Below are 14,501 nucleotides of genomic sequence, written 5' to 3' on the forward strand. Positions count from 1 at the left end.
CCTGAACTGAGTCAGTGCCCCACTTCCCCATCCTAATACAGAGTTTTTCCGTTTAGTGTCATGGATTATTTCCTCTCATTAGCTCATTTTCTCAACAGCCAACTTTTAAAAAATGTATCTTTAAATTTAAAAATATTTGTTTTTAAATTCTGGTACAATGTGCGACATAAAATTGACCATATTAACCCCTTTAAGCCTACAGCTCAGTGGCACGAAGCACATCCACACTGTTGTGCGACCGCCTCCACCTTCCAGCTCCAGAGCTTGCTCATCTTGTAAAACTGAAACTCTCTACCTGTTGAACAATAACTCACCATGCCTCCTTCCCCGCAGACCCTTACAACCACCATTCTACTTTCTGTCTCTAGGCGTTTGACTCCTTTAGGTCCCTCACATAAGTGGAATCATACAGCATTTGTTTTTCTGTGACTGGCTTATTTCACTTAGCCTGATGTCCTCAAGGCTCATCCATGTTGTAGCATGTGTCAGAATTTCCTTTCTTTTTAAGGCTCAATAATATTTCGTTGTATGAATAGACCACATTTTGCTTATCCATTGGTCTGTCAGTGGATGTTTAAGTTGCTTCTGCCTTGTGGCTATCGTGAATCACTGTTATGAACATGGATGTACATGTATCTCTTCAAGACTCTGCTTTCAGTTCTTTTGTACGTAGAGTCAGTGGAATTGCTGGATATCACAGTAGTTCTGTTAGATTTTTTGAGGGACTGCCATGCTGTTTTCCACAGAGGCTGTACCATTTTACATTTCCACCAACAATGAACAAGGGTTCCAGTTTCTCTACATCCTCACCAATGCTTATTTTGTTTGCTTAATAGTACCCACCCCACTGGATGTGAGCAGCCAGCTTTTTTCACTCTTCTCTGACATCACCTTAGATACTTTACAGGGGCTAACTTTTACTATATATGTTTTGACTAACATGAACAGCTTCCCACTTTATGAGTGTGTGAAAGGTATAAAAAGTATTTTTGTGGTAATTTCTGCATGGCCACAAAGTCATTATGAATGATAGAGAATGAAAAGGATGGGGCCACCGCAGACTGGAGGTTATTCCCTCAAACCCCTCTCTTTCACACTAACTCCATCTCTCCATTGATATCACACCTAAATTTAATTTTGTGATTTGTAACATGAGACACTGATTTTCGTTAACAGATACTATTCTTTTCTCAGAAAATCCATTTCTCGCTGCCGAAGAATTAGCAGGATGCTCTCCAATGAATCCTTACAATCCCCGGCATTCAGCCGCTCCAACTCTCAAGCCTCCATAGACAGCGCCTCCATGGAGGATTTCTGGCGGGAAATAGAAAGTATCAAAGAGAACAGCCTGGGAGTTCAGGAAGAGCAGACACCAGCTGAGGCCAAGCCCCTGGATGGTGAGGTGCTAGATTGGTCTTCCCCTGTGCTGTCTTTCTTTGTATGCTCTCTTATTCTGTTGGCAGGTAGAAATCATTCCACTAGTAGTTTAACAAGTGAACCAGTAGAATTTGGCAAATCAGCTGCCTGCTCCCACTCATTTATATCTGCTGGTCTGGCTCAGGGTGGCTTCTGTGTAAGGTGACATGACCTGAAGGAGGGCTGTCAACACAATGCAAATTGATCCTTTACGTATCACCACTTAGGGATGCTGTACCCGTCTGTTGACTTGATTCATAATCATCTAGCAGATTGAGTATTCTCATTTTGATGGCTTTTATATTTGTATACTTGACCATTAATTACCAAAAGAGAGAGACAGACAGAAAAAAAAATTTACCAACATAATTCTGGACTAAAAATATTTAGCTATGAAGCATGTACTAGCATTAATGTATTTAGAGAACGGATAATCTAGTACTTCACCAAGTAAGAGCCGTGTCAGATATGTCAATTATACTAGTTTCCAGTGAAATTAAACAAGAAGGTTGAGGACCCAAAAAGTATAATTGTCCGTAATTGTCAAAAAGTACAAAATTACTCACCTGAGATTAAAAGCATAGGTTATCTTCTCCAGGTACTACCTATCGACAAGTAAATGCATAGGAAGGACTGAAGGTAGTTTAGCAAGTATCTAAGAATGTTTTCATTAGCCAGTGATTAACCTCAAGACAACTATCAAGATAAACTGAAACTTTAAAAAACTTTTTTTTCTTTATTCCCTTTCTACAAGCCTATCCTTCTTAGATCTGAAAAACAATAGTTCAGATGTACCACAATTAGTATATTTCACTTAGCATTAGAAATAAAAAGTCCCACCACAGATTTAATGAAAATCCATTCAAGGGAACTGTCCTGCATCAGAGAAGGATATTTTTATTCCTTCTCCTTACATACTTACATTTTGCCTTTTCAGATCCAGAAAGACACATAAAGGAAAATACCTCTTATTCTCCACTTCTTTTTTCTTACTAGCTAGCTAGCTATCTATATTAAAAATCATGAGTTCGTACTGATAACCTCCAATCCCAATCCAACGCCACAAAGTTTGTTGTCTTCCATTTTTCTGTATTTATAACCCCCTTCTCCAATAATGACAAACCTGTTCCTCAATGTACTTTTCCATTTGCTCAAGCCTAGAGTATACAGAAAATATTCTCAGGCTTGTTAACATAAACTTCTACAAAAAGCATACCTACTAACTGGAGTTCAAAATTTATTTGACTGATGTTATTTTCCTTGAAGCATATGCCTAGATCTTAAGTGTGCAATTCAGTGACGTATGACAAATACTAACCCTGTAACCTCACACAAATCGACATAACATTTCAGTCAACTCAGAATTTCCTCATGGTTTTTCCCAATCTCATCATCCCCGTGACTTGCTGTCCCTAGCCAGAGACAACCAAGGTTCTGATGTTTTTGCAGCATATAGTTTTGGGTTTGGCTTCTTTCACTGAACATAATATTTTTGAGATTCATTTGGTGTATTACTATTTCATTGCTATTTATTATGGGATAGTTTGTATTAGTTTCCTAGCGCTGCTGTAACAAAGTACCACAGAACTAGGTGGCTTAAAACAACAGAAATCTGTTCTCTTGTGGTTCTGCAGACTAGAAGTCCAAAATCAAGGGGTCAGCAGGGCCCTCCTCTCTCTGAAGATGGTAGGGAAGAATCTGTTCCATGTCTTTCTCTTAGCTTCTGGTGTTGCCAGCAATCCTAGCTGTTCCTTGGCTTGTAGACAACACTTGCCATTCTCTGCCTCTGTAGTCACGTAGCCTACTCCCTGTGTTGTTGTCTGTGTCTCACCTCCTTTTCTTATAAGGACACTAGCTATATCGGATCAAGGGGCGTCTCTACTCCAGTATGACCTCACCTCAACTTAAATCCTAATTATACCTGCCAAGACCCTGTTTCCAAATAAGGTTACATTCACCTGTATTGGTGGTTAGAACTTCAGTGTATCTTTTTGGGGACCCAATTCAACCCATGACAGCAGGATTCTGTTGTATGAATATGCCATAATTTGTCTATACATTTAACTGTTAATGGTTGTTTGCAGTTTTGGCCATTATGAATAAGGCTGCTGTGAACAATCTTGTAGAAGTCTTTCGGTGGAGATATATTTTTATTTCTCTTGGATATATGTATTTTTCATAGAATATGTGTAATTACATGAGAAACTGCCAGCATTTTTCCAAAGTAGTTGTACCACTTCACACTCCTCCCAGCAGTATCTGACAGACAAGTCTAGCTGCTTCACATCCTTGCAACATTTGATGTTTTAAGACTTATTAACATGAATGATTCTAGGGATGTGTGGAGGTATCTCATTGTGGTTGTAATTATACTTCACCGATGACTAATGATGTCAAATGCTTTTTCCTGTGCTTATTGTCCATTCATATATCTTGCTTTGTGAAGTCTTTTCACTATTTCTTTTAATTGGGTGTCTCTCTCTTGTTCTCTCACCTCTCTCATTTTTTAATTGTTTGCAACTGGTGTGCAGTACAATTGATTTTTGTACTTGACCTTATATTTCATTACCTTTCTAAATTGACTTACCAGGAGTTGTCTACTACTAGATTTCTTAGAATTTTCTACATAAACAAAGAGATCATTTGTGAATAGAGACAGTTTTACTTTTTCCTTTGTGACTTCACTCCATCCCACAAATTTTGATATTTCATATTTTCATTATTATTCAGTTTAAAAAGTTTTCTCATTTTCTTGTAAAGCATGTGGGAAGGCTTTTGTTCATGTACCAGTGATAGAATAACATAAGCAGAGTCCAACGCCTCTGGACTGATGATTTGATGGTGTACTTGCAAACCAGTCAATTCTGCTCTCTAAAAGAAACCTTATTCAGGTAATGCCTGTTTAGCATAGTTCCCAGAATGTTATAGTGTGTACAGTGGATTTTCTGTTACATGATGTTGTTATTCTGAATTCTTTAGTATTTCCACACATCTAATTTATAATAGCGATTGATCTTCATCATGATGAATTTTAAGTTTTTTAGCTGCCTTCTGAGAAAAGGAAAGATTACCTACTGTTCAAAATAAGGAGAAAAGTGAGAGAACGAATATCTGTTGAACACATACTCTGTTCTAGATTTTTGCCATCTGTCACAAATTCATTGATAAAATAATCCTCATAGCCACCTAATACTTTGGTGATTATTACCTCCATTTTGCCAAGAGGACACAAGATCTAGAGATACTTAAAACTCTCCAAAGTCATTCAGTTAGTAAATGGCGGTTGGGATTTGAACCTGAATTTGTGTGATTAAAAAATTCTTTTGTGTGCCATTAAACCACATTTTTTCTGTCATGGTTTTAGTTTAGATATTAATATTTTATCATTTTTTGAAATTGGCTGTTCAGATATGGCTTATATTTAACTCTCTGGTAAGGAAAATTACCTTCCCAAATCTGCCAAATAACCTTACTCTACTAGAAGATACTTTAAAAATTTGACTTACTTAAAAAAATACAATACAGACCTTTTATTCATTCCTATAGGCCATTCCCACAATTACTATGGGAAAAAGAATGGTCTTTTAAAGTTTTTTGAGGTTTAATTTACATACGATATTATATTAGTTTCAGGTATAAACATAATGATTAGATATTTGAATACATTGTGAAACAGTCACCAAAATAAGTGTAGTTAATACCCATCGTCACACATAGTTACAAAATGTTTTTTCTTGTGGTAAGAACTTTGAAGATCCTATTCTCTTAACAATTTTCAAATATGCAATAGAGCATTATCAACTATAGTTACCATGCTGTACATGACATCCCCATGACTTATTTATTTTATTTTATAACTGGAAGTTTGTACCTTTTGACCACCTTTACCCATTTCGCCCACCCTCCACCCCTGGCCTCTGGTAAGCACCAGTCCGTTCCCTATATTTATGAGCTCGGACATTTTGCTTTGTTTTGTTTTTAAACTCCACATATAATGAGATCATACGGTGTTTGGTGTTTTTCTTTCTCTGTCTGACTTATTTCATTTGGCATAATGTCCTCAAGGTTCAGGATGGTCTTAATATATTGTATAGTGATTATTTCTTACTTGCTGATGTGTACAGACTTACAGATATGCATGGCTTCCAGTCTCAGAATATTCTAACCTTCTCTTGGTAAATTCATCTTACAGAAGGAGAACTTGAAGCAGAGTGGTTGCAAGATGTAGGTTTATCAACCCTGATCTCGGGTGATGAAGAGGAGGGTGGCAAAGCCTTGCTCTCGACTTTGACTCGAACCCAAGCAGCTGCAGTGAAGAAGAGATATAATACTTACACTCAAACCATGAGAAAAAAGAACAAGCAATCCATCAGGGATGTCAGAGACATCTTTGGAGTCAGCGAATCTCCTGTAAGTAGTGAACAGGCCTCAAAAGGTTTGGTTTGCTTGAGGGGAGGGAAGGGGAATGTGGAAAAATTATCAGAAAAGGCCAATCATCTTCTAGCTTTAAGAGAAAAGTAAAGCAGACAGCAAACTGCAAAATTTTTGCAAATTTGAAACTTAAGTGATTATTTCTTATTCCCCATACAGCAGTCTCCCCGCACACAAAATTTATTCCTTTCTTTTGAAGTTGATCACTTCTTTGGTAATGGAGCAAGTCTTTGTGGATGAGATACACGGAGCCTTTACTTAAACCTCAGCACTGAATGGAAACTCTGTGGACAGGCAAAGGAGTCCCAGAGAAGTGGGCCCAAGTATTATGTGCAAGTCTGTGTAGTTTGTTTTAATTGGGGGTGGGGATGGGAGAGTGGTTAGGGTACCCTTTATGTTCAAAGAAATTAAAATGATGAAAAGTGAAAGATACAGCATTAATCAGATAGGCCAGAGAATGATTCAAAAAACCATGAGGGAAGCATCACACGTTTTCTGAGAAATGGCTGGTTGAAATGCCAGCATACCCTTGGCTATTCCACGGCCACAGTTTTACTTCTGAGGCTGAGTCATGTCCTCCTATTTCTGTGGTTGTTTTACTGGTAGCTCTGCTTTACAGTTCACTCATTCATCCATTTATTGCATCATTGCAGTGTTGCATTGAAATAATTGCGTCATTGATGCAACAGATAATTACTGGATACATTCTCTGTGCAATTCTTATATCAGGTTCTATGCCGATAGGATTCTTGGAACTTTGGGGTAATTCATATATAGGAAAAGGGGAACTTGATATTCTGCTGCAGTCACAGGTAAAGTTGCCTGGGGCAAGTTGGTTAATCACTTTGATTTAGGTTTCTCATCTGTTTAATTGTAATATCAATAGTGACATAAATTAAAACTTCAAGGATATTGGGTAGCTGGCATAACTGAAGACAGTCTCTAATTTGAGTTAGTTTAGGTTGTCTGTAAGTCAAATCTTCTCTTAGATACATTAATCACAGTGGGGTGTTGCCAGGGCAGCTCACATATACAAAGTTAAGCTTTGTATTTGTGTTTACAATGTCCTAGAAGAGCGCTGTCCTTTAGAACTTTCTACGGTGATGGAAATGATCTATTTCTGTGCTGTCCAATATGGAAGCCCCCATCACGTGTGGCATTAGCACTTGAAACGTAGCTAGTATAAGTAAGGAACTAAAAATTTAATTGTATTTAATTGTAATTGATTTGAATCTAAAATGTCACATGTGGCTTGTAGCCAGGATAATGAACACAGTTCTAGAATCCTCTGCTGTATATAACAATATATACTCAAGGTAAGCCATTTTGAGTTCTACGCTGTTTGAACTTTCAGCCTAGTTGAAACCTGGGTCTTCTTGGAAGGTGAGATTGTCTCAAACTGTTAACTGAGTAAAGGTGATGCCCGCAGCTTGAGGCTAGGGCTCCAGCCACATGAGTCCTGGACAAGATGCCTATCAAAGAAAAGGTTTACCCTGCAGGTTTAAATTCCCTGGGTCATTTTCCAGTTATCTCCCAGATCATCTTGAGAGAATCCTAAGAACTTGGCCTACATGCGTCCTTTCCCCATTTCTGTTTCCAGCTACTTCAGACTAAGATTTTTCCTCTTCCCTAGCAAACTGCAAAATAAGGGTCTACAGCTTCTCCTGAATCCTCCAGTTACTCAAGAAAATGCATAACTAGTCTCTCTAGGTTTCCCAAAACGTTGCGCTATAGTCACATAGAAGCAGTGCTTCTCCCATTTCTTTCACTCGGACCCCGAAGGGAATCGTAAGGTGGGCACTTAACACATTAGGGCTTAAGTATAAAATGAAATGAAGAGTCTTACTTTTCCCTAACATGTAAGTGCAATAAACTGGTGTTTAACTCCAGCAAAGGCAGAGAGAGGGCCGCATTCTTGGTGGGCAAGGGAAGTAGCCCCGGGGGCTCTTCCTCCTGTCTACCTTCCTCTTCTCCCACATACCCCCCGAGTCTTGCTGCGGAAGCCCCAGTTCTAGAGAGAATGGGGAATGAGGCAGGGGGAGTGGTCACAGGTAAAAGAATGACCATATATTCCAGGGAGTAGAGGTCTTGTGCTGTCCTGAGAAGTGGGGCATCTGGAAGTCAGGGAAAGCCTGGCATTGTATTATGCTGCTTAAAAATTCACATTGTTCTTTGTCAAAAATGTAAAAAGCCATATAAAGCCAGCCTTTTAAAAATATGGTATATTTACAATATGTAAGTCCTAATAAACATTTCCACAAGATTGTTTTTTCCTAAAAACTTCAGGATCTGCTTCTGCAGGTAAATAGACTTGGAGGTTCTTAGAAATGTACCTAAACTTTTAAGTTTCCAATTTGAATTTGACGTCATGAATACCAGTTCCTCCCTCCTCCTCCTTCTTCTCTTCCCCGCTCTCCCTTCCTTATTCTCTCCTATTCTTTATTTCTGTCTTTGTCATCGTTTACCTACATTAATAGAACAATTACATAAAGTTTCCATTCCATTTTCTTAATGAAGTTTTAACATTACAAGTTGCATTAGGTAATTTTGCATTAATCTTAGAATTATGAATCTGACCCATTATACTCACCAAATGAAGATATAAATAATTTAAAAAATAAATATGTAGATTATCCTAGTTTTTTTCTTAATTTTTTGCATATAGAATCCCAGGTTCAAAATCATTTTTCTTCAGAATTTTGAAAATATTTGTCCGTTATCTTCTCTCACACACCATTGCTGTGGGGAAGCACAATATCTACATCAACTTCATTCCTTTATATACAAATGTGGAAGCTTTGTGAATTTCACTTTTTATTGTTGGAACCTTGAAATTTTAGCAGTTTTCCTTTTTAAAAAAATTCATCCTGGTCACTACCAAGTGAGCTCTTTCATTCTTCAGCTTGTTCATTCTGCATATTTTCTTCTAACGTTTAAAACAAGTATTTATTCCCTTCATTTTCTCACTGTCTCCTTCTGGATGTTAGATGATTGTTGTTAGATGATTGTTGTTAGATGATTGTTTCATTGTTTTGATTGAATCTCAATATCTCTTAAATGTCCTATTTTCCAAGCTTTGTTTGTGTGTATGTTTGCTCTACATTCTTGGCTGGCCCTTCAACTTCATCTTTTATATCATTAATTTGGCCTTGGTTGTATTAACACTTTTACCTTTCATTAATTTTTAAAACTTTAATAGTCCTCTTATGAACTTGCTGAAGCCCCTCCTTTCCCCTAATTTTTCCTTTATTTTGTGATCTGTTCTTGTTTCTCAGCCGCAGTAGCCTCTCAGCACTCTGAAGGTATTAAATTAAACCTTAAATTCCAAGGTTCTCTTTTTTTCCTTGAATTATCTCTTTCCTTCAGGGTCATCTGTTTATTTTTGGCATCATTACATTGCTATTGTTCAATTAACTTTAATCTTTGGATATTGATTTATATTCATTAATGGAGAACTAGATTGACTGATTGATTAGTATAGGTAGTGGTCATATATTTCTTATGCAGTTATGTAGACCCGTTTTCTCCCAAAAACTCTCCCCCAGAACAGGAGTCTGGGCCTGTGTGAGTGGTGAAGTGTGTCAGTGTCAACTGTCACACTTCACTTTAAGAAATAAATATGGTATCAATGCCAAAGTAACAAGATCCTGCAGAATCATAATTTGTTTCCTTTTCAGGCAAACCCAACTTTCCTTTTTATACTCCTGTCTATATCCTTTTAGAAGGCCCCAATAAAGTGCAATTCAACATTCTTTCTATCCAGGACCACCGCACCCATACTAGGACAGCCACTACCACTCCCAAGGCAGGTGGTCACTCTGTCACCAAGGGGACACTTGGGTTTTATCCTGGAATTACATTTAGCTGCTGCCTGCTGTTCTTCTAAAGAGCTGTTGCCTTCTGAATTGGGCAATGCCTTCCTGCTGTTTTTATTTTCATTCTGGATATGTGCTTTTTCTGGATCAGCATTTACCTTCCACACATTTTTCTCTTATACCTTTTTTCAGGCCGAAGTTTTTCTCTACCCTTATCAAACCGCTCTTGCTTGCTGTTTATCTTCCAGAAGCATCCAACAATTTCTGTTCTGCTAATGGAAATGTTTAGTGGTTTCTAGATCTACTCTTTGAGAAAGGTATCTCTTTGACATTTTGAGTGATTTGCAGGGGGAGGAGAATGTGGTATGTGCATTGTGATATCTTGATCCAATTTTCCTATGTTGATTTTTCAGTAGTATTTGTTCCTTTCAAAAAATGTGTTTTTTCCCTTATTATAGAAGTAATACATCGTCTTTAATGGAAACTTAGAAAATATGGACAAGCGAGGTAAAAGATGAGAATTTCTATGGGCCCAAATAAAATTTTATGATTTAATTAAATATCCAATGAATATAATTTTCAGTGAAATTCTAACCATAAAAGAATAGAATATTTAACCCTTGTTTTGGTAGAGCTCTTATACACTAAATCACAGATATTAAATCACCCTTTGGATACATAATGCAAGGTCTACAATCCATTTCATCTGAGCAGAAGTTCAGTGCTCAAACAGATTTTTTCTAATATTCAGAAGATGTGAATCAGTTATTACCTTCAGTAACACATTTAATTGAGCAAAATAGTCAATCTAATATATTTCCAGTTTCATAATTGATAAACAGTTAAAGGTGGGACTAACTCATAATTAACTGTATAAATATAGGCATACAGTCCTTAAAAAAATGTTATATCACACATATACATTTGACTGCATGGCCCAGAAAACCCAAGAAATCATGAGTTTATACAAATATGAATTTGTTTTTTCTCTCTTTCAGAGGAAACTGATCTTTGCTTTAGCGTAGATCCAGCTTCCTTCCATCTTTCTATTTTATCTTTCACATGTGGCCTTCATTCTTTTGCTTGCCAAGGGGGCTGGGCCACTCCTGCCACCATGCCCATGTTCCTGGTGGTTCCTGGAGCTTGTACAAACTGACTCTATCTCTCTGACTTCAGTTTCCCAGAAATCTTACTTGGTAGAATTCCAGTTACCTCTCATTGCCTAGAAATGTTATACAATCATACTTAGCTGCAAGAGAGCCTGGGAAATTGATATTTTTTCATTGTATACAAAAGTTCCTGAAAAAAAAAAATCAGGATCCTATTAAGGAAGACAGGTGACTGGGTTTGGGGCAGGCGGTTGACAGGATCTTCCACACGTACCAGTGTCTGTCACCGGGCCTGGTGTGTGGTGAGCTCCCAGGACTGGCTGCTAAGTGGCCAAATGCAGTGATCAATGCATAGGCAGTCATGTCTGTGGGTGTCTCAACATGTCTGTATGAATGTGCACATCGTATGCGTAACACGTGATTAAATGCAGTTACCCTTGGGAGAACATGCCTGAATAAAAATGCACTTTCATTTTTCTCAATAGCCAGATGATTTTTGTTGTATCCCAGCTCCTCTTTTGGATGTGAACCCAGATGAAGAAGGGATGCCAGCAGTTCCCTGCAGAAATGGTCAACTGGTAAGACAGAGCAAGGGGATCAGGAGAAGTGGTTAATTCAAGGCAGCCTGGAAAGTTTAAAAAAAAAAGAAAAGCCTACTTACCTTGTAACAATGAAGAAAAAAGGGGACTCAGACTCAGGAATGAATAATTAAATAGTTAAATCTGCAAATTCTATGGGGCCTGCTTGTACCTACAATAACAAAAACAATCACAGCTGCAGCTGCAGCCACAGCCAGAAGTCAGTACATGTGGGAGGTCATCAGTCATCAAACTATTGTTCTCTTTGCTGAGTGCATAGTGGAAAATTTTATGCTACCTTCTATAAATCTTTCAAAATTAGTTTAATTGTCACTGTAAGAAATATTTTGACATTTAAGTTACTTTCTAAATGTAAATATATTGTGAGACGCAGCACTATAGCATCTTGAACGTGTAACAATAAGTGGAAAAAGTGCACAATCTTGCACAGGAGGTAAACACGTTTTATTTAGAGCCCACCTCACCCAGTTTAGTGCAAATTTCAAAGAGTGATGATCTGAGTTCCAAACTGTCAGTGAAGCTATTTCAGTGAAAGAGATGAATCTCATGCTGTGATCTGTACCTCCTGGCATGAGGCCTGAGTCCTCTTACTGAAGTGGTGACCCTTCACCCTGAGAAGGACATGGGTTCCTGACATCTTCCTCCACCTGGACTCATGGCAGCAGAAAATTTACAGTAAGAGACCTTCCTCTATCATGCTTCTATGTGTTTCCTTCTCTTTAGCTCTTTATTTTCTTTCCTAGCAGAGGAAGAGGGATTCTTTGTTGTTCTAAGAGTAACCCCTGTACCATTCTTGATCTGATTGATGATGATGATAATGATGATGATGTTTAGATTCTCTACAGTTTACTTTCATCTTGCATATATTTTATGTGGGGCACTCTGTCCACATCTTGCAATTGTCTCGATACAGGCTAGCCCCTGGTCCCTTCCAAAATTCTGCTCAAGGGTTTGGATGTGGCCAGTTTCTGTTCTGGCTGCTCTTCTGTTGCCTGAGGGTAGGTCAAGGTCTGGAGGTGGAGGGTGGTCAGCTGGGGCTGTGAGCAATCCTATTTTCAGATTTTTGTCTCTAATTTTTTTCTAATTTCATTGCATTTCTCATAACAGTGTGAACTCTGTCTAGTCAGAGGTCTTTACATTTTCTGTTGAGTTGGAAGATTTTTCCCTCGGTTCAGGGAGTCTTCTGTACCATCCTTCCGGCCAGGACACTTGATCCAGGCATTTGTTCCTCTCTGCTCGCCCTCTCCCCTTCACAGCAGCCACTACCTCTTGTCTCAGCTAGAGGAGGGGCAAGTCAGAGTAGACATAGGGTGTTTTCAAAGAACGATTTCTATGAGCTTTTCACCTCACCTGCCTCTACCTACTGTTTTGATTGCCTCCTCTTCACCCTGGGGTTATAGGGATGGCTCAGCACATGACCCCTGACACTGGAAAAATGAGACAACAGCAATTTATTACATGTTCTCACAGCCCAGGGAGGGAGGACACCACACACCATACAGAGCCACATGTGGGGTGCACTTGGGAACAGAGTGAACAACCAGGCTTTGTAGTATCAAGAGGGGGAGTGCCCCCTTGGTTCTCACAGAGGATGGATTGGCTTGTTTGAATAATTCCATGGGTGGACAGGAAACTGAAACCCACTACTCAGGGATAAGCAAGAACTGTATCTGGCCCCCTGAGTAAGGAGTGTTGTCTTACTAGGGGACCTTATCTGAGGGAGCAAAGTGGGAGGGGAACTTGGGCTTAGACCACTTACGGCCCTCCCGCTTTTACCGGATGTCAAGGCAACGTGTAAGAGTGAGTCTTATTTTAGATCTTGTTGCCTCATTGACACTCCACGTCCAGCCATGGACTCTCATGATGAGTCTATGCTTATTTTGTTTCTTTTCTCTTTTATCACTATCCCTTTTATTTCAAGTCTTTGATGGTCTTGTCATCTTTTAAAGGTTAAAGGCAAGTGTGGTGACGAAACACATGAAGAAATCTCCCACTGAGGTGAACGAGAACGATTAAGTTGTATTCCAGCCACACCCCTGAACTACTCACCAGTCTATAGAATGAGAAAGCAGTACTGCTTTTATCCCTGGAGGAGGATGAGGGCTAGCCTGCCAGAATGACCACAGAGAAGAGTAGAAATACTAATTTCCATAATCACATATATTACAAACTGTTACATCTTCTTAGCAGATTGCATCTCTTATCCTTTGAGCAAATCTGGCAAGAAATATCTCTGGATACTAAATTTTAATAACTAAAAAGCTTAAATCCTAAACTGATTAGTATCTGTGTGCTAGGCTGTTGATCATTTTCTTTCAGAAATTTGTAAATATTAATCTATTTGCTTTTCATATAGTGTTAATGTTGAGAAGCCTGATGCCTCTCTAAATCATTCCTTTATTTGCATCCTGCTCTCATTTTTATATTTCTGGAAGCTTTTAGGTTTATCTTTGTTGTTAGAGACCTGAACTGCCATCAAGATATGAAATCTTTTTTTTTTTTTATCATGATCCAGCACTCAGCTTTTTGTTTCTGAAACATGTTTCCTTTCAGTTCTGAACATTCTTTTCCCATTATTTCTTTTACTTCATTATCTCCATTTTCTCTCTTCTTCTTTTCATTTCTTACATTAAACTCACACAGCTCTTAAGTTGTCTCTTATATTTCCCATGTCTTTGTTTTCCGTTTGTTCTGTATGCTAGCAGATTTTGTCTACATCATTTTGTGGAAACCTAATTCTCATTTTTGTCATGAGTGGTTATAATTGGGTCCCTGTTGATTTTTAAATTCAGCGATCATACTGTTAATTCATAAGAACTCCTCCTGTTTTCACTGATTTACCCTTTATTGTTATAGTTAGTCCTGATTTATGATTGCAATAGTCTCTCAGATCTCTCTGAAATTATTAAATCATTATAAGCCTTTTTCTCTTCCCTCAATTATCTTTCTCCCAGAATGTATATCGCTATACTTATTTTTCAAAATGTTGATTTTCTCCACAGCTGACTTTTTTATAGTGTTGATTTTTCTCCAGTGGCTGATGATCCTTAGTGATGGTCTGGATTGACTAGTTAACGACTTTTAGGATATGTCATTGCTGTATGATTTCTCTGCCATTATATAGATATTTT

General features: G+C 38.2%; 1 protein-coding gene across 1 annotated transcript in view; it reads left to right on the forward strand.

Annotated features, from left to right (window-relative positions):
* The window catches only part of ARHGAP28 (Rho GTPase activating protein 28), a 146,474-nt gene that overhangs the window by 78,870 nt on the left and 53,103 nt on the right, over positions 1–14,501 (forward strand). Inside the window, exons 2-3 of the mRNA XM_065889472.1 lie at positions 1,195–1,397; positions 5,609–5,826. Of these exons, the coding sequence (XP_065745544.1) occupies positions 1,195–1,397; positions 5,609–5,826 (421 nt within the window). The remainder of the gene's footprint in view (positions 1–1,194; positions 1,398–5,608; positions 5,827–14,501) is intronic.

The sequence above is a fragment of the Phocoena phocoena genome, chromosome 13, assembly GCF_963924675.1.
Source record: "Phocoena phocoena chromosome 13, mPhoPho1.1, whole genome shotgun sequence".
Classification (NCBI taxonomy): domain Eukaryota; kingdom Metazoa; phylum Chordata; class Mammalia; order Artiodactyla; family Phocoenidae; genus Phocoena; species Phocoena phocoena.